The following is a 25,344-nucleotide window of genomic DNA, read 5'->3' as shown; positions in this document are numbered from 1 at the left end:
TTGAAGTTGCACAAGACATTGGTAAGACCACACATGGAAAACTGTGTTTAGCTCTGGTCACCCTATTATAGGAAAGATACTGTTAAACTAGAAAGAGTGCAGAAGAGATTTCCGAGGATGCTACGAGGACTTGATGGTCTGAGTTATCAGGAGAGGCTGGATAGGCTGGAACTTTTTTCCCTGGAATGTAGGAGGCTTCGGGGTGATCTTATAAAGGTCTATAAAATAATGAGGAGCATAGAACATAGTCAACATCTTTTCCCAAAGGTAGAGGAATCTAGAACTAGAGAGCATAGTTTAAGGTGAGAGGGGAAAGATACAAAAGAGACCAGAGGGGAAATTTCTTCACACAGAGGGTGGTGAGCATCTGGAACGGCTGCCAGAGGCATAGTAGAGGCGGGTACAATTTTGTCCTTTAAAAAGCAGTTAGACAGTCATTTGGGCAGGGTGGGTATAGAGGAATATGGGCCAAATGCGGGCAAGTGGAACAAGCTTGGTGATAGAAACTGGGCGGCATGGCTAAGCTGGGCTGAAGGGCCTGTTTCCATGCTGTAAACATCTATGCCTCTATTTAATTGTGTATCTGTCCCTCAACATTTAATAGTACATAAATAACAGCAAACACCATTAGCCTCATTATTTCAACAACAAAATCGGGCCCATAATCATAACTGTCCTACCTGCATGTCGAACAGATCAAATATATCTCTACCAATTTATCCCCTTCTCAAGGTACACACACTAGTCATTTACTTGAAAGTTATTTTGACACAATCCAGGAGTAAACAATATTTTTGTCATGACTCTTTTGAACATTTCTGTGCATATTTATTACATGTAGTTAATTCTGCAATGATCTCCACATTGTGCAATTCCCCTTTTTGGTTTTGTTTCTAATTGCACACACAACACTGTGTTCTTTCACACATGAGTATGCATTCAGTCTGAAAATCAAATGCTACATTGTCTACCAGGTTGGATGATTGTTCAGTACTGGAGGAAGTTTGCAATGTAGCAATTACTCAATCTGCCTTGTGAATTAGAAACTTTTAAAAAATATACTTCTTTCATCAGGTAATGACTCTTTCATGATTAGTGATTATAATCAATTCACCAATTAGAACATATTTCATACAGTTGCCAGGATATCAAATCTTACATGACAGGGTATTTTTGCTGTAAATCTTGCAACCCCTGCCTAACCTATGGAGAAAATGGCTTTAATCAGCTGTAAAAAGCACTGTTCTCAGCCGTGTCATGCTGACAGACACAGCATTTTAATCCATGTATCTCCAAACATAAACAAGCAGGACAGGTGGTAAAGCTTATAGATGATGCTTCAAACTGTATTCACTCATCATCAATTGGAGGTGGCAGATCTAGCTTGAACTATCCAAACTGTGACCAAAAATGTTTTGACACCATTAACTAGACTTGCTTCTCTACAAATGACATTCAATAGATCTATATTTAAAGTTTGCATTAATTAATTTTTAATGTTAGGAATTCAGTTCATTATATCTGTGTGTGCTGTGTTTGCAAGTCTACGGACATAGTAACTACTAAGGTCAGGATGTTCCATTACATTGGCCGCTGCGCAGTAAGAAGGGTCAGTGATGAGCAGTTCAAGGGTCAGTCAATTTTACGCAGAGTCAGTATTGGGGCGCCAGCTTGCAAATTTTATGACAGGAGCAGGGACAGGAATAGGTCCCGTTATGCAAGTTTAAAAAAGAGAACAAAGGAAAAAAATGTGCCGCTGTTAACAGAGGAGCTGGGTTGGAGGGACAGTGAAGCCTGGAAGCCAATGATAGCTTAGTGTAGCCACCAGCTGAGGCTCAAGAGATCCTAAGTGACTGGGTGTGTTTAGAAGCAGGGAGAAGAGGCTCCAGGCAGCAGAGATGTTATGGTGAGCATTTTCTAGGCAGCCAGGGCTCAGAAGAAGTCCTGACACGAGAACCCTGGAAGGGGGCAGTCATTACGGCAGTCTGAATCAGAGTGATTTTTTCAAAGAGGGAATTCAGATCTTTGAAATTGCAGAATTAGAATCCAGTGGGAATGGGACAAGTTAAGTTATTTTAAGCCAGCAAAGCTACAAAGCCAGGTAGCAGCTTCCGCACGAAATGGAGCTCTCTCAAGCCCTCGACAGAGTTTTATCGGGGGGTAGTTTTCAATGATGAGAGTCATGATTGGGGTGAACCACAGCTGCAGTCGGCGTCCCTGCAAGGCCAAACTTGTGCCAATTTGCTGCACAAAGCCTTGGACAGTGAGAAAATCAGTAAGAAGTCTTACAACACCAAGTTAAAGTCCAACAGGTTTATGTGGAATCACTAGCTTTCAGAGCATAGCTCCTTCATCAGGTAAGCCATCTGAGGAAATGGTGAAGGAATGTCCAATGTTGGTGTGGCAGGTTGAAGCCAGGTGGGCGGGCAGGTTGTGGGATCTGTGATGAGGAAATGGTTCTTAATGAGGGGTTTTTAGTGGTGGCACGTTGGTTCTATTTCTGCTGTCATAGGGCCTCTGTTGTTATTCCTTGGCAAGGTGGTCTTAGTGATACAGGCAGGCATGATGGGATGTGAGCTGTAAATGGATTGTTGAGGTCCTTGTGTAGCGGCAGGCTTAGATTATGTAAACCTTCTCCAAGTGCTTTCCTGTTACAATTTTCATCCTTGAGGGGGTGGGATGTTGTTCAGGACTGGGAGCTATTAGAGTTCAGATGATTGGAAGGTACTCAAAATGATACGCATTGTTGTGTTGAATGGGGTATCCACAAAACCAATGTGGCATGAATTGCACCATACTGGTGCGCAGTACTCTGCAGTCGAGTAAGTAATGCCAAGAGTTGAGATCCTTAAGATTTGAGCATCTGCACATCATAAAGAGCCAGCAAGTTTTCCAAAGGAGATTGTTTCGCCTTCTGATCATGCTACTGTCTTGCTCAGATGGCATACGTCAGCATAACACCAGAATAAACAGGATGTTATTCCTGATTCAGTCTCATCCAAGAGATGTCGAGTTCGCTCTTGACGCAGGCAATGTGGAATATATTATTATTACATGAGACTTGTTTTGTTGTCGCCAGGCTGAAGGCGCCGTACTGTGCTTCACAGCATCAAGGGCCCTGGTTTGATTCCCGCCTTGGGTCACTGTCTGTGCGGAGTCTGCACATTCTCGTGTCTGCGTGGTTTTCTTCCGGGTGCTCTGGTTTCTTCCCACAGTCCAAAGATGTGCAGGTTAGGTGGATTGGCCATGCTAAATTGTCCCTTAGTGTCCAATAGGTGAGGTTGGATTACTGGGTGACGGGGATAGGGTGGAGGCGTGGGTTTAAGTAGGGTGCCCTCTCCAAGGGCCTGTGCAGACGCGATGGGCCAAATGGCCTCCTTCTGCACTGTAAATTCTATGACATACTGTAGTTAGCCAGCATCACAACATATTTATTTAGTGTCTCCTCTAGTTTAGAAAATGTCCAAACCCACGAAGCACAGCTCGCTGCCTCAGCACAAGGGGCCAGGGTTCAATTCTGGGTGTGGGAGACTGTGTGTGGAGTTCTCCCAGTGTCAACATGTGTTTCCTTTGGGTGCTCCAGTTTCCTTCCGCAGTACAAAGATGTGCAGATTTGGTGGATTGGCCATACTAAATTGTCCCTTAGAGTCCAACAGTTAGGTGGGGTTACAGGGATAGGACAGTGGAGTGGGCCGACATAGGGTGCTCTTTCGGAGGGTCAGTACAGGCTTGATGGGCTGAATGGCCTCCTTCTGCAATGCAGAGATTCTATGATATCATCAGCATTGATGAACTTGCGAGACAGGGTTGGAAGTAAATCATTGATGCAGAGATTGAAACAAGTTGGGGCTAGAACAGATCCTTGGGGACGCCCGCTGTGACGGTTTCATCCAGGCGCTTGTCTCATCGCCCATGTCCATCCTGAACCATCTATCTTGGAGTAATAGTTCGATGACATCACTAACCCATGGGGATGGGAGGGGTGGGGGAAAAGAGAGAGAGAGCAAGAGCGAGAGCGAGAGAGCGAGAGCGCGTGCGAGAGAGCGCGAGAGAGAGAGAGCGCGAGAGAGAGAGAGCGCGAGAGAGAGGCGCGCTCTCTCTCTCTCGCGTGCGGGAGGCAGAGCGCGGGAGGCAGAGCGCGGGAGGCAGAGAGCGGGAGGCAGAGAGCCGGTGCTGCAGACGGGGGTGAAGATGGATGTCCTCACCTTTGCCTTGTTAATAGCCCAGAGAAGAATTCTGTTCAGGTGGAGGTCTCCTAACAGATCAACAAAGTGTAGGACGCAGTCAGAGATTACAACTTCTGAGTACTCAGCCACCACTACGGATAGGAGGAGAGCCCTATCTAAACTGAAGTAATCAATGCAGGAGTATGCATGGTGAACATGAGGGGGGGGAAAATGGAGAAATCTCTGTCATTCGGGTGCAAAAAATGCCATGAAAAAAGTCAAGGCCCTAGCCACCCCCAACGGAACCAAAGATTTGGGGTTAGAGCGATTCAATTTAAGGTCCAGAACACAGTTCAGATCGCTTCCTAAAATAAGATGGTGTAAGTCGAGGTTAAAGAGAGAAGCCAACAGTTGAAATTCATAACATCCCAGTTAAGGGCAAAGACATTGACCAGAACTGCTGAGGTGTTTGACAGGGAGCTGCAAACGATTATATATATCGACAATTGGGGTCAGCCACAATCTGCAATGAGGAAAATTGGACTCTTATTAATTAAAATTGACATTCCCCTGGCCTACTATTTAAACTAGAATGAAAAACTTGCACAACCCATCCTCTGCATAGCCTGGTCTGATCCTTGATTCGTAAATGGGTTTCCATCAAAAAACATATCAGAGTTTAGGCTCTGAAGATGAGCGAATGCTCTCAACTTTTTCAGGGTCATTCAAACCCCTACCGTTCCAGGTAATCAGTTAGATTGGAGGTCTCCCACCACCCCTCAAACTTGAGTCAGCAATTCCTAAGGAGAGATATTAAACAAGGGGCACAGTTAAGCCAAAGCAAGATGATCCACCTAAGATGGCCATCAGGCCAAGTCAGATGACTCGACAAAGAGAGACCAGCAGACACCATCAGCAAACGCAAACTCACACTAAATCCCACCCCATCACCCCCTCCCCAACCCAAGGGCGCCATCACAGTCGCGCACAACCACACTCAAAAGCAAATGGAACAATGGTAAACAATATCCTAAACTAAAAACTACAAATAAGAAACCAAAATAAACACAAACTCCAAGTTCATTTTTAAAACTATTATGAGCTGCAGAAGATCCTTTAATACCACTCCCATTAACTAACTTAAATTGTTAGCAGGGAGACTCCCAACTGGAGAGTAAAAGCTTATTTAACTTAAAACATCACACTGGCAACTAAGAGTCGCCAAATGATAATACCGAAAAGGGAAATGAAAAAATACATTAATGTCAGGAACGAACAGCAGAAATCTCTCAATAACGAAGAACATTCAGTAACACCCAAACATCAAACAGCACCAACAAGAGTCAGCATCTCCCGGCGAGTCAAAAAGAGTCTTTTTCTCAGAATGTTACTCGAAGAAGAGTTGGATAAATCATCCCCAACTTGACTCCGCTCTTGTAGAGTCGATTACACTCTATTAATGCGGTGTTTTCTTAGCCACAATCTGGAATGAGGAGAATTTGTCTCTTTTATTAATTAAAATAGCCGTGCCCTTGGTCCTACTATTTGAACTAGAATTAAAAACTTGCCCAACCCATCCTTTACATCGCCTGGTCTGAGCCCGAATACGCAAATGAGTTTACTGCAAAATAAAATCAGTATCAGAGCTTAGGCTAAGATGGCTTGATACCTATAGCCTAATAGTGTGGCCTTCCCATGTAAATTCCCAGTGCTCTCTTGCCCATCAAAGTACGAACTCCGCTTTAAACTGTGAAATCTTGCGGTCACGAGGAGGATCTCGAGTGAGGATTAGGTAAAAGCAAGCACCCAGGTCTAATTGTGGGGGGGGGGATGGATGTACATCCATGCCCACCATCTTGCGGAACAGGTCAGAAACAGGGGTGCGGCCTTCGATCCCCTTTGGTAACCGCACAATTTGAACATTCTGACATCTGGTTTGTTCTCCAGGTCGTTCAGTTTAGCTGTCACTGTTCTGTAATCTTCGATCACAGAAGCAAAGTCGGATTCCAAGGAGGCGATCCCATCACTGTGGTCAGATAATGCAGTCTCCATGCCCTTGATTGTGGCTCCATGAGCTTTGATGGTCTGGATAATGGTCTTGAGTACTAAACAAATGGGGGCTAAGGCCGCCTCAATTGATCTTTTAAGATCTGCTGACAAGCTTTGCTGATATTTTTGAAGCTCGATCGCCAACATTTTTGGAAGTGCTTCAGCCGTTACTAGTGTTGTTGGAGAAGCTGCCTCTGCCATCTTACCTCCAGTTGATCACTGAGAGGCTTCAGAGTCTGTCGACAGTACTTGGGTCAATTCTTTTTTGGCTTTGCCTCCCTTGGGCATCACAGAGATGAGAGAATTCTACCTAGCCAAATTCCAGGATGTTTCCAAGAAGTTCAAAGACCCGTGTCACCGGGGAAAAAAGGTTAAAAAGTTTGGTTTCCAGCGGAGCCACTTTGTGCGCGTCTTCCCCTCGTGTCACACCACCTGAAGTCAGCTTTAATATTTTACTCAAAATGTGGAGATGCCGGCGTTGGACTGGGGTGAACACAGTAAGAAGTCTTACAACACCAGGTTAAAGTCCAACAGGTTTGTTTCGAATCACTAGCTTTCAGAGCACTGCTCCTCCCTCAGGTGAACGAAGAGGTATGTTCCAGAAACATATATATAGACAAATTCAAAGATGCCAGACAATGCTTGGAATGCGAGCATTAGCAGGTGATTAAATCTTTACAGATCCAGAGATGGGGTAACCCCAGGTTAAAGAGGCGTGAATTGTGTCAAGCCAGGACAGTTGGTAGGATTTTGCAGGCCAGATGGTGGGGGATGAATGTAATGCGACATGAATCCCAGGTCCCGGTTGAGGCCGCACTCATTTGTGCGGATCTTGGCTATAAGTTTCTGCTCGGCGATTCTGCGTTGGCTTCTTACTGATTTTACTCAAACGTAGGGACTAGAACCCAGAAAAAGGTCGATCATGTTTTGGGCAATTGGGGAATTCAAGGAATGGTGAACGATCAGCCAGGATCTTATTGAATGCCACATTGGCTGTCAAGGGCCAAATGGCTTGCTCCTACTTATGTCACTTAAATAAGGGGCATGATTGATTACTCGACACTTGCCTAGATGACTGCAGCGCCAACAACACTCAAGAAGCTTGACAAGGTCCCACAAGGCCAACTGGTCAGAAAATTGAGATCTTATGGGATACAGGGGAAGGTGGCAGGTTGGATCCAAAATTGGCTCAGTGACAGGAAACCAAACGTAATAAGCCAATGGATGTTTTTCAAAACTGTTTCCAGTGGTGTCCCATAGGGCTCAGTCCTAGGGACCTTGCTATTTGTTGTATTTGTGAAATGATTTACTTGGGACATTTGCAGACGACATAAAAAATGGCTGTGTTATTGATAGTGAAGAGGATAGCAGTCGACCTCAGATAGCATCAATGGTTTGGTTAAATGGACAGAGAAGTGGCAAATGGAATTCAACCCAGAAAATAATGAGAGATTGCATTTGGGGGAGGGAAAGCAAAGCAACTGAATACTCAATAAGCAGGAAGATATTGAGAGAGGCTGAGGAAGTTAGAGACTTGGAGTGCACATGAATGAAATGAACAAAATGAAATGAAAATCACTTATTGTCACAAGTAGGCTTCAAATGAAGTTACTGTGAAAAGCCCCTAGTCGCCACATTCCGGCGCCTGTTCGGGGAGGCTGGTACGGGAATCCACACATCCACAGGACCTTGAAAGTGGCAGGGCAGGTGGACAATAAAGCATATGGATGATTTCCTTTATTGGGCGCGGTATTGAAGCTGGTAAATGCTGGTACGTAATGAAGGTACTATATGAAACACTGGTTAGGCCACAGCTGCAATTTTGCGTAGCGTTATGCTCACCACATTACACGAGGACAAGATTTCCCTGGAGAGAGTGCCGAGAAGATTTACAAGAATGGTGCCAGGGCTTGAAAATTGCAGCTATGAGGAGAGATTGAGTATGCCAGGGTTGTTCTCCTTAGAACACAGGAGACTCAGGGGTGACCCAATTGAGGTGTACAAAATTATTAGGGGCCGAGATAGGGTAGACAAGAAAGACCGGTTTCCCCTAGCTGACGGTTCAATGAGCAGGGGCATAGATTTAATGGGTAGAATTAGAGGGGACAGGAGGAAAAGCTTTTTCACCCAGAGATGGTGGGCATCTGGAATTCACCTCTTAAATTGGTGATTGAGGCTGAACACTCAACTCATTTTTAAAAAGGGGCAGCACGGTGGCGCAGTGGGTTAGCCCTGCTGCCTCACGACGCCGAAGTCCCAGGTTCGATCCTGGCTCTGGGTCACTGACCGTGTGGAGTTTGCACGTTCTCCCATGTTTGCATGGGTTTTGCCCCCACAATCCAAAGATGTGCAGGCTAGGTGGTTTGGCCACGCTAAATTGCCCCTTAATTGGAAAAAATGAATTGGGTACTCTAAATTTTTTTTTTTTTTTTTTTTTTAAATCATTTTTTTTAATTAAATATTTTATTGAAAATTTTTGGTCAACCATCACAGTACATTGTGTATCCTTTACACAATAATATAACAGTATAAATAACAATGCCCTGTTTTATAAACAAAGAATAAATAATATATAACAAAAACTAAAACTAAAACTAAATGGCAACTGCCTTGTCTCAGATAAACACTCTCCAAAAATATGATTTAACAGTCCAATAGACAATTATTTATAGCAACGACCTATGCATATTATACATATATATTAACAACCCTGAGAGTCCTTCTGGTTCCTCCCCCCCCCCCCCCCCCCCCCACCCCCTGGTCTCCTGCTGCTGCCTTCTTCTTTTCCATTCCGTCTATCTTTCTGTGAGGTATTCGACGAACGGTTGCCACCGCCTGGTGAACCCTTGAGCCGATCCCCTTAGGACGAACTTAATCCGTTCCAGCTTTATAAACCCTGCCATGTCATTTATTCAGGTCTCCACCCCCGGGGGCTTGGCTTCCTTCCATATCAACAGTATCCTGCGCCGGGCTACTAGGGACGCAAAGGCCAAAACATCGGCCTCTCTCGCCTCCTGCACTCCCGGCTCTTGTGCAACCCCAAATATAGCCAACCCCCAGCTTGGTTCGACCTGGACCCCCACTACTTTCGAAAGCACCTTTGTCACCCCCACCCAGAACCCCTGTAGTGCCGGACATGACCAAAACATGTGGGTGTGATTCGCTGGGCTTCTCGAGCATCTCGCACACCTATCCTCTACCCCAAAAAATTTACTGAGCCGTGCTCCAGTCATATGCGCCCTGTGTAACACCTTAAATTGAATCAGGCTTAGCCTGGCACACGAGGACGATGAGTTTACCCTACTTAGGGCATCCGCCCACAGCCCCTCCTCAATCTCCACCCCCAGCTCTTCTACCCATTTCCCTTTCAGCTCATCTACCATAATCTCCCCCTCGTCCCTCATTTCCCTATATATATCTGACACCTTACCGTCCCCCACCCATGTCTTTGAGATCACTCTGTCCTGCACCTCATGCGTCGGGAGCTGCGGGAATTCCCTCACCTGTTGCCTCGCAAAAGCCCTCAGTTGCATATACCGGAATGCATTCCCTTGGGGCAACCCATATTTCTCGGTCAGCGCTCCCAGACTTGCGAACTTCCCATCCACAAACAGATCTTTCAGTTGCGTTACTCCTGCTCTTTGCCATATTCCAAATCCCCCATCCATTCTCCCCGGGGCAAACCTATGGTTATTTCTTATCGGGGACCCCACCAAGGCTCCCGTCTTTCTCCTATGCCGTCTCCACTGTCCCCAAATTTTCAAAGTCGCCACCACCACCGGGCTTGTGGTGTATTTCTTCGGTGAGAACGGCAATGGGGCCGTCACCATAGCTTGTAGGCTAGTCCCACTACAGGACGCCCTCTCCAATCTCTTCCACGCCGCTCCCTCCTCTTCTCCCATCCACTTACTTACCATTGAGATATTGGCGGCCCAGTAGTACTCACTTAGGCTCGGTAGTGCCAGCCCCCCCCTATCCCTACTACGCTGTAAGAATCCCTTCCTCACTCTCGGGATCTTCCCGGCCCACACAAAACTCATGATACTCTTTTCGATCCTTTTGAATAAAGCCTTCGTGATCACCACCGGGAGGCACTGAAACACAAAGAGGAATCTCGGGAGGACTACCATTTTAACCGCCTGCACCCTCCCTGCCAGTGACAGGGAGATCATAGATCATAGAATTTTTCTATGCCCCAATACCATGTCCCATCTCTTGAAGTCCTCCTCCATTTGTTCCACCAATCGCGTTAAATTTAACCTATGCAGTGAATCCCAATTCTTGGCTATCTGGATCCCCAAGTAACGAAAGTCCCTTGTTACCTTCCTCAGCGGAAAGTCCTCTATTTCTCTGCTCTGCTACCCTGGATGCACCACAAACAACTCACTTTTCCCCATGTTCAGTTTATATCCTGAGAATTCTCCAAACTCCCGAAGTGTCCGCATGATCTCTGGCATCCCCTCCGCCGGGTCCGCTACATATAACCACAAATCATCCGCATACAGAGATACCCGGTGTTCTTCTCCTCCTCTAAGTACTCCCCTCCACTTCTTGGAACCCCTCAATGCTATTGCCAGGGGCTCAATCGCCAGTGCAAACAATAATGGGGGCAGAGGGCATCCCTGCCTTGTCCCTCTATGGAGCCGAAAGTATGCAGATCCCCGTCCATTCGTGACCACACTCGCCACTGGGGCCCTATACAACAGCTGCACCCATCCAACATACTCATCTCCAAAACCAAATCTCCTCAGCACCTCCCACAGATAATCCCACTCAACTCTATCAAATGCTTTCTCGGCATCCATCGCCACCACTATCTCCGCTTCCCCCTCTGGTGGGGGCATCATCATCACCCCTAGCAGCCTCCGTTTATTCGTATTCAGCTGTCTCCCCTTCACAAACCCAGTTTGGTCCTCATGGACCACCCTCGGGACACAATCCTCTATCCTCATTGCCATTACCTTGGCCAGAATCTTAGCATCTACATTTAGGAGGGAAATAGGTCTATAGGACCCGCATTGCAGCAGGTCCTTTTCCTTCTTTAGGAGAAGCGATATCGTTGCCTCAGACATAGTCGGGGGCAGCTGTCCCCTTTCCTTTGCCTCATTAAAGGTCCTCATCAGTAGCGGGGCGAGCAAGTCCACATATTTCCTGTAAAATTCAACTGGGAATCCATCCGGTCCCGGAGCCTTCCCCGCCTGCATGCTCCTAATTCCTTTCACTACTTCCTCTATTTCAATCCGTGCTCCCAGTCCCACCCTTTCCTGCTCCTCCACCTTGGGAAATTCCAGCCGGTCCAGAAAGCCCATCATTCTCTCCCTCCCATCCGGGGGTTGAGCTTCGTATAATTTTTTATAAAATGCCTTGAACACTCCATTCACTCTCTCCGCTGCCCGCTCCATCTCTCCTTCCTCATCCCTCACTCCCCCTATTTCCCTCGCTGCTCCCCTTTTCCTCAATTGGTGGGCCAGCAACCTGCTCGCCTTCTCCCCATATTCGTACTGTACACCCTGTGCCTTCCTCCACTGTGCCTCTGCAGTACCCGTTGTCAGCAAGTCAAATTCTACGTGTAGCCTTTGCCTTTCCCTGTACAGTCCCTCCTCCGGTGCCTCCGCATATTGCCTGTCCACCCTCAGAAGTTCTTGCAGCAACCGCTCCCGTTCCCTACTCTCCTGCTTTCCTTTATGTGCCCTTATTGATATCAGCTCCCCTCTAACCACTGCCTTCAGCGCCTCCCAGACCACTCCCACCTGGACCTCCCCATTATCATTGAGTTCCAAGTACTTTTCAATGCACCCCCTCACCCTTAGACACACCCCCTCATCTGCCATTAGTCCCATGTCCATTCTCCAGGGTGGGCGCCCTTCTGTTTCCTCCCCTATCTCCAAGTCCACCCAATGTGGAGCGTGATCCGAAATGGCTATAGCCGTATACTCCGTTCCCCTCACCTTCGGGATCAATGCCCTTCCCAAAACAAAAAAGCCTATTCGCGAATAGACTTTGTGGACATAGGAGAAAAACGAAAACTCCTTACTCCTAGGTCTGCTAAATCTCCACGGGTCTACTCCTCCCATCTGCTCCATAAAATCTTTAAGCACCTTGGCTGCTGCCAGCCTCCTTCCAGTCCTAGACCTCGACCTGTCCAGCCCTGGTTCCAACACCGTATTAAAATCTCCCCCCATTACCAACTTTCCCACCTCTAGGTCCGGGATGCGTCCTAGCATACGCCTCATAAAATTGGCATCATCCCAGTTCGGGGCATATACGTTTACGAAAACCACCGTCTCCCCCTGTAGTTTGCCACTCACCATCACGTATCTGCCCCCGCTATCCGCCACTATAGTCTTTGCCTCAAACATTACCCGCTTCCCCACTAATATAGCCACCCCCCTGTTTTTCGCATCTAGCCCCGAATGGAACACCTGCCCCACCCAACCTTTGCGTAGTCTCACCTGGTCTATCAGTTTCAAGTGCGTTTCCTGTAACATAACCACGTCTGCCTTAAGTTTCTTAGGGTGTGCGAGTACCCGTGCCCTCTTTATCGGCCCGTTCAGCCCTCTCACGTTCCACGTGATCAGCTGGGTTGGGGGGCTTTTTACCCCCCCCCCCCTTGTCGATTAGCCATCCCCTTTTTCCAGCTCCTCACCCGGTTCCCACGCAGCTGTGTCCCCCCCAGGCGGTGCCCCCCCGCCCATCCCACCCCATGCCAGCTCCCCCCTCTCCCCAGCAGCAGCAGCCCAATAATTCCCCCCTCCCACCCACCCCGCTAGATCCCCCACTAGCGTAGTTACACCCCCCATGTTGCTCCCAGAAGTCAGCAAACTCTGGCCGACCTCGGCTTCCCCCCGTGACCTCGGCTCGCACCGTGCGACGCCCCCTCCTTCCTGCTTCCCTATTCCCGCCATGATTATCATAGCTCGGGAACCGAGCCCGCGCTTCCCCCTTGGCCCCGCCCCCAATGGAAAAACGCCCCATCTCCTCCACCTCCTTTCCTCCCCCCACCACCTCCTGTGGAAGAGAGAAAAGTTACCACATCGCAGGATTAATAACATAAAGCTCCTCTTTCCCCCCTTTTTACCCCCCCTCTTCGCCCCCCATACTCGCCCCACCACTTTGTTTCAAACGTTCTTTTTTTTTAAAAAATAACCCACTCATTCCAATTTTTCTTCCACGATAAAAGTCCAGGGTGGGTATAGAGGGATATGGGCCAAATGCAGGCAAGTGGGACTAGCTTAGTGATAGAAACTGGGCGGCATGGTCAAGCTGGGCCGAAGGGCCTGTTTCCATCTATGATTCTATGACTATGACTCTATTACAAGGTATGATGCACTGATATATGTCATGCAGTGTCATACATAGTGAAAAGCAATTTATCCTATCCTTCCTTGAGGGAAGCACGGTAGCATTGTGGATAGCACAATTGCTTCACAGCTCCAGGGTCCCAGGTTCGATTCCGGCTTAGGTCACAGTCTGTGCGGAGTCTGCACATCCTCCCCGTGTGTGCGTGGGTTTCCTCCAGGTGCTCCGGTTTCCTCCCACAGTCCAAAGATGTGCAGGTTAGGTGGATTGGCCATGATAAATTGTCCTTAGTGTCCAAAATTGCCCTTAGTGTTGGGTGGGGTTACTGGGTTATGGGGATTAGGGTGGAGGTGTTGACCTTGGGTAGGGTGCTCTTTCCAAGAGCCGGTGCAGACTCGGTGGGCTGAATGGCCTCCTTCTGCATTGTAAATTCTATGATCCTTCATCAAATTTTTGATCTTCAAGCTGAAAAATGAGACAAAGTTATAAGGAAGTGTAGCTATTACTAAATTTGCAGTGTCTGTACTCAACAGATTTCCATCAATGATAAATTTCAAAGTCTCGTTGCAATCATAACGTTTTATTACAAAGCAGCTTCAGATCCAAGTTAAATATGCAGAATATAAAGTAGGTGCCAAAGCTCCAGCTGACTAAAGCAAAGCAGAGTAAGAACATCTCACTTCTCTGTACTCGTGCCAAATAGGACCCTGACTCTGGATTCAGGTTGCGTCTATACTATTACCACATTTTCAAAAACCCGCCAATCTCGCCTTTGGCTCTCTGCTTGTCACAACATTTCTTGAGCAACTGGTATACTCAAACCTCTCCCTCACCTCCACCTTTGATGTTCAAATCCCCAATAAAACTATTACCGTCTCTCACCATGTCGGACGGCATTCATCTCCACTCTTTTAAATGCAAGGCACCCATACTTGAAAGGATAAAGCGACGATTGGTTTAGCCATCCACCACCAGGCTGGACCACTTAGAACATCACTGGGTCGTACCTGCTAAAACTGTTCACTAGTCCAGGATCATTCTGGATTGCAAAGATAAATTCCCAGCTCTTTCTACTGCAGGCAGTCTTCTTAAACCCCTTTTAATACAGTTGATCATAACATCCTACTCCAATGCCTAACCACTGTCAACCAACTGGATAGGATGGCTATTGCCTAGTTCCATTCCTTTCTATCCAATCATAGCCGGAAAATCACATCCAATGGCTTATCCTCCAGCTCCTGCACCGTTATCGTGTCTCCTGAGGCTCTATCTTTGGCCCCCTTCAACTTCACCTCTACATGCTGCCCTGATGACATCATCCAAAGATATGGCATTAATTTTCACATTAATGCTGACGACACCCAGTTTTCATCACCACGTATCTTGATTTTTCCACTGTTGCTAAATTATCAGACTGCTTATCCAACATCCAGTACTGAATGAGCAGAAGTTTCCTCCAAATAAATCTTGAGACGGTGGAAGCCATGGTTTTCGGTCCTCACTTCAATCCTTAGCTACGAACTCCAATCAGAGGTCAAGTCAGTCTGTTTGCAGCACACCTGATCCCAAGATGAGCTTCCGATTTCATGTTCACGCCATCACTAAGACCACCTATTTCCACCTCCGTAAAAGTGCTCAACTTCACTTGTCTCAGCTCATCTGTTCCTCAAACTCTCGTCCATGGTTACCTCTACACCCAACTACTCCAATGCATTCCTGGTTGGTCTCAGGTGTGGATTTAAAATAAAACCTGGCAAAGAAAATATTCCACGACTGTGCATGTGCAGCCATTCTTCTGCCGGCACATATGCTGTGGCAATAGGAGTGAGCGAGTGCTGAACTGTTGGAAGTGCCGTCTTTCAGCCAAGGCGTTAAATTAAATGGTCTGCTGAAGCAGTATCTGGAAAGTTTGTGAAAAGTTAGGAAATCATAACATTCCAAAGAGAATTGGATAAATCTCAAACAGTATAACATGGCTTTAGGTTGAGAGTCTAATTGGAAAACTCTACCAAAGATCAACCACAGACACAAGATAATGGTCTGTCATGTCTATATCCAAATGGCCTCTAGGATTCTGAATAACATTAGTGTAAACTTTCTATCAGATCACCAACTGAACAATAAACTGCCAAACATAGTTACTAAACAATGTGCAGTTATTTCAGTTGTTACAGTCGCAAGAGAGAATACTTAGCCTATTAAAAAAAGATCGAGCCTCATGGGCTCTGCACATGAGCTGGTCCCAAAAATGGCACATGTGCAGATCGCTCTTTTTACAATCTTTGGATTCTGCATATGCGCCAGCAGAAGAATGGCTAGTTGTGTCATATTTTCTTTACCAGGTCAGGAACCAGCCCGACACACATGCAGTTTGTTCTTTTCATTTTTTTAAAATTTAAAGTAAGAAGGCAAACAAAAATAAAAGCGAAACACTGAACGGGAGGTCAGGTGACTCAGAATCATAGAATTTACAGAGCAGGAGGCCATTCGGTCCATCGAGTCTGCACAGGTCCTTGGAAAGAGCACCCCACTTAAGCCCACACATCCACCCTATCCCCGTAACCCAGTAGCCCCCATCTAACCTTTTTGGACACTAAGGGCAATTTAGCATGGCCAATCCTCCTAACATGCACATCTTTGGACTGTGGGAGGAAACTCATGCAGACACGGGGAGAACGTGCAGACTCTGCACAGACATTGACCCAAGCAAGGAATCGAACCTGGGACCCTGGAGATGTGAAACAACCACTTTGCTACCATGCCGCCCGAAGAAGAAAACACTATCACCCAGAGGCACAGAAGAAGCTGGACATTAAGTAAGATTGCCAAGAGACGATCCCAAGCTAAAAAACAAAAGGACCTGAAACCAGGGAGAGGGACAAAAGCAAATTCCTAAAAGAGCTTCTAGTCAAAGGAAAGAGGAATCTGGGAAAAGGTTCTACTCAGTGAAGTTAAAAGTGAGGAACAGAGGTAAAAAGGCAAAGGCTGCAGAAAGTAGACGGAAAGCAAAGTGGGCTTGCTAGTGTGGGCCTGTGAAGCAGTGGTGTTTTGTTGTCACGGCTGGGTTTCTGGGAATGCACATGGTGATTCAGAGAGGACCATCCAAACAAAGTTGAAATTCTGGAGATGGATCCTTGATGTAGACTGCATGCATGCTCGAGATTGGAAACCGTCGCATGAAAGACAAGAGTTCTAGTAAGATCAGTTGGCTCAGTGTGATAAATATCTGGGGAGAATTGCTGAGAAATTCATAGAAGTTATTTTGGGTGGCATCTGTCACTTGACTGACCACAATTTACCTATTGGTTTACATGGACTATGCCGTTACGGTGAACATTAGAATACATGATAGATTTTGTAATGTGTGCTATCCTTACAAATTGGTATATATCTGTAAAAGTACAGTGGGGTGAAGGACTATATTCAACTTCACCTTTTCTTGTTTGATTAATGTTTCATTCTTTTGTTAAAAGTTAATCAGCTGACTCCTGCGACTCTGTTCAGTAACCACCTTCCATGTATCGAGAAAAAAAAGATAAAAAGATCAAGCTGGGCTCCACTCTGGGATCTGACTTGTCCAATAGTACATGATGTGGAGATGCCAGGGTTGGACTGGGGTGGGCACAGTAAGAAGTCTACAACACCAGGTTAAAGTCCAACAGGTTTATTTGGAATCATTAGCTTTCGGAGTGTAGCTCCTTCATCAGCTGAGTCAATAGTACATGAGCTGGGATTGTAACAGTATTTTAGCTATTACTGTCTCCTGTTAACTTGGAAATAATGAACAGTAACATAACCTGCATGTGCACTTCACAAGTAACTGTTTCAGAAGTAATTTTGATAGTGATCCTCCTTAATGGTGCCTGTCTCTGGTGGCATCAGCAGAAGCGCAAACAGCAGTAACCCATACCCATCAGATCATAATTAAAAATGTGAGACAGTTAACATTATCAAACTAAGCAAATTTGTAACAATCTGGTTAGCTGTTCCTGTAATTCTATGCATAATCAGCTGGACTTATTTCAAAACTATGTCTCCAATAGCCAGAACAGACAACATGTAGGCATCCTACAGGGCAATATATTAGTGGTTACAGAAAACTTTGGTTTTCCTAATATCAACCTGGATGAAAAATAAGAGTAGGAAAAGTTACAAGGCAAAAACATTCTTGAAATGTATACAAATTAACTTCCTAGTTCAGTGCGTCTGCAGCCCAACAAAGTAGGAAGCAGCCCTGGATTGTGTTCAGTGAATGAAGTGCAGCAGGTGGATCCTTCAGTCAAGGGACACAATGGTCCAATGATCATAATGCCATCCAGTTTAGAACTGTTATATTTCTGTCAGTTGGAATGATATCTGGTCCAGGTGGATTTGAATCCAAGATTGGCCAACACAATAATGATTAGCTAGCGAGAGGCCTATAAAGAGCTGGTATTCCTGGCATAAGTAGTCGCAATCCTGAGACAAAGAAAGAAAGGGTGCCCAAATTGAAAGATCCCTGGATGACTGAATATATTGAAGTTAAAATGGCACACAGAGAGCAGACTTATGACAAACATAAGGTTGATACAAGAGAGAACCAAACCAAAAATAAGAGTGCACAGGGGATCGAAAACAAACTGCAAAATGAGCAGAGACATATGAAAATAGATGAACATTTAACACAAAGTGAACTCAAGTATTTTGTAGTTCTATAGGTTGCTAAAGGAATTAAGGGAGGAATTGCAGATTTTCCTGTCAAAATCCTCCAATACTTTTGTATTGGAAATGTCACACCCATGATTTAGTAATGGAGGTGAATAAACCCAGTAATTAAAGTTAGACAATCTAATGCTGGTGATAAGGAAAATTTAGTGCACAATTCAAGGACACAAATAAATGACGCGAGATAAATAAATAAATGTCAAGTCAGCCCGGATTTGTTAACAACAAATTTTGTTTGAATAAAACAATTAAGTTCTTTGATGAAGTACATGCTTGAGGGGGGTGTGGTCGATCATACGTATATGGACTTTGACAAATAACCACATACTAGTTTTGCAAGCAAAAAAAGAGCTGTTGGGGCTAAAAGAAAGAGCAGCTACTGAATGATGTTTACAGTGGTGTTCCGCAAGGCTTGATGTTAGGACCTCTACACTTTTTGAAATACAATAACCCAGGTTAGTAAAACAGAGCATAATTTCAAAGCTTACAAGTGGCATGAAACTAGAAAACGGAGTGACCAATAAACAGCATACCATCAGAGTTCTGAATGTTATAGAAATACTGGTAAAATGGGCAGATATATTTGCACAACAATGCCTTGCATTTATATCGTGCCTTTAACACAATAAAACATCTATGGTGCTTCACAGGAACATTGTAAAACAAAGTATGATACTGAGCCACATGAGGAGATATTAGGTCAGATGACCAAAACCTTGGTCAAAGAGATAGATGTTAAGAAGTGCCTCAAAGGACATAAGGGATGTAGAGGTGTATGGAGAGAATTTCAGTGCTAAAGGCCAAGAAAATTGAAGGCTTGTCCACCAATGGTGGAGCAAGTGCAATTTTGTGAATGCACAAAATGCCAGAATTAGAGGAGTGCAGATATTCCAGTGAGTTCTACACCTCGAGGAGATTAGAGCTAGGAGGCCACAAAGGAAATTGAAAACAAACTAACCCACTCAGGAAAGATAAAAGCGATTCAATAGAACATAGAACATAGAACAATACAGCGCAGTACAGGCCCTTCGGCCCACGATGTTGCACCGAAACAAAAGCCATCTAACCTACACTATGCCATTATCATCCATATGTTTATCCAATAAACTTTTAAATGCCCTCAATCTCGGGTCAGTAATTTCTTCAAACAATAGCTGAAGTTATTCCTCTGGCATTAATTAACAAACAAGTTTAAGACAATGTAAAATTCAGTTATCTGCTGTTTCACTCGCTGACACTGGTACAAAAAACAGCAATAACTTTCATTTCCATAGTGCCTTTCAACATTGAAAAAAAAAAAATCACAAAACACTTTCTTGAAGTGATAACAGATAAAAAGAGACAGGAGGGGTGGCCGAAATGTGTCTTGTTCCTTTTAACTCAATGATCTTTAAGGATGGTACAGGAAATCTTTCCAACAAACGCCATTGGCAGACAGCAGCCACTGGAGAGATTTACGGTCAGCCATGTGATGGAAGGAACATAAAAGCCTTTTACAATCACTACTCAAAGCTCCAGACTACAACATGCATGTTGCCACAGCAGCTACTCTGCCTAAGCAAACTGTAACATACGACTGACCGATCCCTTCACTGACATACCACTGACTGATCCCTTCACTGACACCCTGTGGACCCAGCTTTGTACCTACATCCCACTGTCAAACCGTACGTCGAAGCCCGTAAACACAGTCAGATGGAAACACAGTCAGATGGAAACACCACAGATACAGGCCTACTCCAACAATCCACCAAAACAGCCACCAGTGAACACATTCAGGAAGGTTTTGGGAGGTAGAGTTAAACTTGAGGAGAAACGAGACAAAGAAAAAGAACAAGCAGGGGAATCTAAACTCACTAAATACTTATTTGCTTTATATTACTTTTAAACTAAATACCCTTTGCACACCTAAATACAGAGCTGTACAATCAAACACATCCACATCTCTGTAGAAGCCAGGTACCTGGCTTCTACAATCTCCTTTCCTGTCTTTATGAAGGAAGACCAGAAATGAGCAATGAAGCAAAGCGAGTGATAAGAAAGAATTTGAGGCTATGAAGCTCGCTTATATTATTGATCTAACGCAGCTGTAATCCAAGTAATCTTCTGGGACAAATAGGCAGGACTGGCTAAAATGACAGGACATCTACCTAATGCACACGGATAAAACAATCTGTTGGCAGCACTACCTGCAAGTTCCTTAAATTTTCATAACTTTGCCTAAGTGTTCACCTGGCTACACAGAGTGAGGGGAATTGCTCATTGTCACTGGCCTGGGGCGTGGTTGTTGAATCAGTGTTATCCATGCCAAAGAGACAGCTGCACTAAGCTGACACACTCTTTACAAAGTTCATAAAAAGGCTATTCCTGGAATACACTGAGTGCACAATATCCTCAATATCAAATTCACACCTGAATAGGTGAATGCACATTAAATTCTGCATTAAGACATCAAGGCCGGAATTCCCCGGTTGTTGGGATTCTCTTTTCCCACTGGTTTTCTACAGGTCTCAAGGCAGCGCGAGGTGGCTTCAGTGGGAAATCCCATTGACAACCAGCGAGAAGGGAGATTTCCGCAACCAGCGAGCCACTGAGAAGCACGTGGTTGGGGGACCGGAGAATCCTGCCCCAAAGCTTTATTTGAAGTATAACATTATGATTTTCACCCTTCCCACATACCTACAGAAAGGCGATGGCTGAAATTGTCTGTTGTCATTCACTGCTGGGATTTCCCAGTGCTGCTGAGGATGAATGGAGCTTTGGCTGGAACGCCAAATATTCTATTCTTGCTTGCAACAGGTCCTGCCAAGGATGAGATTGGAGAATCCCGCCCAATCTGTATCTTCTCCGACTGAATTCCATGTAGGTTGATCTGGGAAATTCTGAATGGCTCATGTAGTCGCAAATTAATCACTGGTTGCACTCCCACATTCTATCCTCTGTAAACTTGAAGTTAACTCAGCAAGTCCCATTGAGCACCTCTGTGTTCACTGGCCTACAATGGTTCCCGGTCAAGCAAGATCTTGACTTTGAAATTCTCATTATCATTTTCAAATCCCTCCATGGCCTTGCTCCTCCCCATCTCTGTAACAGCCACCAGTCCCACAAACCTTTGAGATATCCGTAGTCAACTACCTCTGGTCTCTTGTGCATTTCCAATTCTTTTATCTTCTTTCCTTTTCTATTCATGTACTTAATGATCTATTGAGCTGCTCACAGAAAAATACTTTTCACTGTACCTCGGTACACATGACAATAAACAAAATCCAATCCAATTACAGTTGCTCCACCATTGGTGGCCGTGCCTTCAGCTATGACAAGCTCACCCCGCCCTATGCCTTTCTCTCCTTCTTTAAAATACTTATTAAAACCTAACACTTTTTGACCAAGTCTAACCTAATATATCCTTACATCATACTTTGTTTTATAATGGTCCTCTGAGGTACATTGCAAGTTTAATTACAATAAATGCACTATAGAGAAGTTGCTATAAGTACACCTTTTAAAAAAATCTAAAATCACAAACCAAAATCCGACTAATTTTCTTGAATGGAGCAACCCAAAATCAAGGCAAAAGTTTGGCATTCAATTTAGTTCTGGTTGGACACTTGTTGACAATATCACAGCCTAACAGCAACACCATGGCAAATCAATCAAAGAAACTATAGCCTCCCAGAAGCCATCGGAAGACCGTAGTATCTAAAGGTTCAAATTAAGCAGGCAGATGCCAATACCTAAATCAATGAGCTTGCAAAATTAAACAAATCATTCCCATACAAAAGGAACCGGAGGACAGGGTAATTTTTGTTTTCTCAGACACAGATTTTACTATGAACACTAACAATATTTACAGCTGATCCCGAATAACATTCATTCTAAAGGATAATACAACAATGTCCATACCGAAGCTAAACAAATGCAGCGTCATCAGTTCTTAATTACAGGAAGCACAGACAGTACTCATTTAACATGTGTAATAATGTCATCCCTTAAATTCTTACACAAGCAATGCGTTTTAGATAGCAACATGTTCACTACAAGCCAAGCCAAACTTGTATTGTTGGAAAAAATACAGAATGAAGAAAAATGTCCAAAGGACATTCGTGGCACGTTGGCACAAAGGTTACCATTGCTGCCTCACAGTGCCAGAGACCCAGATTTGATTCCGGCCTCGGGTGACTGGTCTGTGTGGAGTTTGCATGTTCTCCCCGTGGATTGCTTGAGTTTCCTCCAGGTGCTCAGAGTTTGGTTTCCAACCGCAATCTAAAGATGTGCAGGTTAGGTGGATCGGCCACGACCAATTGCCCCTTAGCTTCCACGGGTGCGTATGTTAGGTGGGGTTGCAGGGATGGGATGGGCGGAGTGAACCTGGGTAGGGTGCCCTTCCCAAGGTCTCAGCGCTGACTCGACGGGCTGAATGGCCTCCTTCTGCACTGTAGGTATTCTACGGAAAAATAAAATGCCAAGAAAAAAAAAAAGTGTAATAAAACGAATGTGTTTTTTTCCTCTTTTTAAACAGCTTTCACCTTCCAGTGGATTTTCTGCGATGTGATTGCCTGTGCGAGATGGGAAGCTTGCTGCTGGGAAGGTGTCAGGTTATTTTACTCACCCATTGTAGTGAGCTTTCACTTTGATCGAGTCACCTGTCCCATACTCCATGTTGTCATCCATCCTTGTGGGCATGGCACAGACCAAACTCCACCAGCGGCCGACTTCAAAGTAAACCGGCAGCACAAACTTTGGAACAAGAACCGAGGAGAGAGCGCCTCCCGCTCCCTCTCTCGCATAAATTCCAGTTTCTCCTTTCAGATAAATTCGCCGCTGCCACCTCAGAAGATGCTCTTTTTATTTTAAAAAAAAAGCAGAAAGAAAAACAGGATCGGACTGTGTCAGAAACACAAACCGAGTTTCAGCAGTAAATCTAAAATGAAAGCCTTGCGAAGAAATTCGGTTTTTTGTTCCTTTTCAAAGTTAATACGAAACATCAGCGGATAATCCCCCCTCCCCGAAGTTATTGCTGTCGACGGATCTGGAAGCCTTCCACAGGGGATCGAGCAGACAACCTCCCTCTCGCACCGCTCGCGGCCGGACAAATGGCGGTTACAGGTTAACCGTCAATTCCCACCATCCCACCCCGGGGCCGCGCGCGCTCCCCGTGCCCAACAACCAATCGCACGCCGGCGCCAGCATACCTGTCGTCCCGCGGCCAATCCCAAGAGACATCCCCACCTCGGCCAATCAGGAACAAACAACACCCTGACCATTAAGACGAGGGGTGATTGTTTTTTAGCCAATCGGTTCGGGCGTCCCAGCTCTTAGCCTCCCTCCCCACCTCAAAACCCACACACCTGTAAACAGCGGCAGCAGAGCAATACTTTGGCACCTATCCCAACAGAAAGAAAGTGTCGCCTTCCAACCTCCTGACGTCCTCCAGCACTTTACAGCCAGTTAAAATACTTCTGAAGTGTAGTCACTGTTGTGGTGTAGGGCAGTGGCCTTTCAAAGTCAGGGTCGCGGGAGAAGCGCCCAACGGCCGCAACTGGCTTTTAAAGTTGAGAGTGCCGTCTGCGACCGGCCTTTAAATACGAACGTTGGAGTCTTCCCGCCAGAAGCGGTGGCAGAGATAAGGTCATGCGTCCGGCACGTACACTGGCATCACCCGTGCGCCCAAAGTTACGTGCTTTGGGCGTGAAATCACGGAGGAGAGTTTCCTCCATTTCGTTGCTGCCAGCAAGTAACAGGACTGTGTGAAGAACTGAAGATGGATCATTTTGTAATAAGGAAGAGGGGTCCTAGAGACGCAAGCAGGCCAGGATCTCACAATTTAATCTGTTAGAGAGAGCGTCACAGGAGAGTCCAGGGCAGGACAAAGTAGTGCTTGTGTGAGCTGTATCCAGAGCTCCAGGGCCTCTGGTGAACGACTCATTGGGAAGAAACTGAAATCAGGAACAAAGCAGTATAAAGATGATTTCTGGAGATATGCCTTTGTTAATTTTGCCAATGCAAATCAGGATGCAAAGCCCACATGTGTTATATGTGGCAAACGAAAGTTTAAAACCTCAAAGGCATTTGAAAACTAAGCATAGCGAGTTTGAGGACAATCCACTTGATTTTTTTCAAAGGATGCAGCGAGAACTTAAATTGTCAGCTGAAGCCCTTAGCAGAAATGCAACATTGAATAACAAAGCAAGTGAGATTGTGAGGACCAAGCAGACTCACCTGTTGCATTAAAGGTAAGCGAAAATGGTGTGTTATGAAGATCAGCCGCGTGGGTCGTGAAGGTCAGCCAGCATGTGTCACGAAGGCCAGCAAGCGTGGGTCACAAAGGTCGGCTCACATGGATCCTGAAGGTTGCCAGATGGGGAAAGTGGTTCCCGGCGAAAAAGAAAGTTTAAAAACACTAATGTAGGGAATTCTGAAATCCCATAGCACATGCCGACATCACTCAACCGGGCAAGATGATAAAGGGCAGGAAACCTATTGATAGCAATGTTAGTTGAAGGATAAATATTAGTTGAGATAAAGTTTTAAATCTTGCTATAGAATCTTTTACATTGAACCGCAAGGACAGGTAAGTAAACATTAGTTTAATGACTTGTACAAAAAATGGAACCTCTGGCAGTAAAACACCCCTCTGAAATGTCAGCCGAGATTTTGTGCTAATTTCTCTGGAGTGGAACTTAAAGCCACAATCTTCTGACTGAGGCAAACAGTGCTGTCACTGAGCTCTGGCGAATAGTTATAAAATGGATGCATACTACTTGTAATCTGTGGCAGGTATGGATAGTGACACCTGTAGTGTAAACCTGAGTCATCTATTGAATAGAATATACAGTGCAGAAGGAGGCAATTTGGCCCATCGAGTATGCACCGACCCTTGGAAAGGGCACCCTACTTAAGCCCATGCCTTGACCCTATCCCCATAGCCCAGTAACCCCAACCTTTTTGTACACTATAGGCAATTTAGCATGGCAATCCATCTAACCTGCACATCTTTGGACTGTGAGAGGAAACCGGATAACCCGGAGGAAATCCACGCAGACAAGGGAAGAACGTGCACACTCCACACGGTCAGTGATCCAAGCCAGCAATCGAACCCAGGTCCCTGGCGCTGTGAAACAACAGT

At 45.4% G+C, this 25,344-nt stretch overlaps 1 protein-coding gene across 2 annotated transcripts in view; it reads right to left on the bottom strand.

Moving 5' to 3' along the window:
* The window catches only part of prkcz (protein kinase C, zeta), a 741,785-nt gene extending 718,467 nt beyond the window's left edge, over positions 1 to 23,318 (bottom strand). Inside the window, exon 1 of one of the 2 annotated variants that reach the window (XM_072478046.1) lies at positions 22,828 to 23,318. In XM_072478046.1, coding sequence (XP_072334147.1) covers positions 22,828 to 22,901 — 74 coding nt within the window. In that variant the 5' untranslated portion in view covers positions 22,902 to 23,318. The remainder of the gene's footprint in view (positions 1 to 22,827) is intronic. The other variant, XM_072478045.1, reaches the window with a different exon arrangement.
* Positions 23,319 to 25,344: the final 2,026 nt, after the last annotated feature.

The sequence above is a fragment of the Scyliorhinus torazame genome, chromosome 16 (genome assembly GCF_047496885.1).
Source record: "Scyliorhinus torazame isolate Kashiwa2021f chromosome 16, sScyTor2.1, whole genome shotgun sequence".
Lineage (NCBI taxonomy): Eukaryota > Metazoa > Chordata > Chondrichthyes > Carcharhiniformes > Scyliorhinidae > Scyliorhinus > Scyliorhinus torazame.
This window is presented reverse-complemented; position numbering and strand designations above follow the sequence as displayed.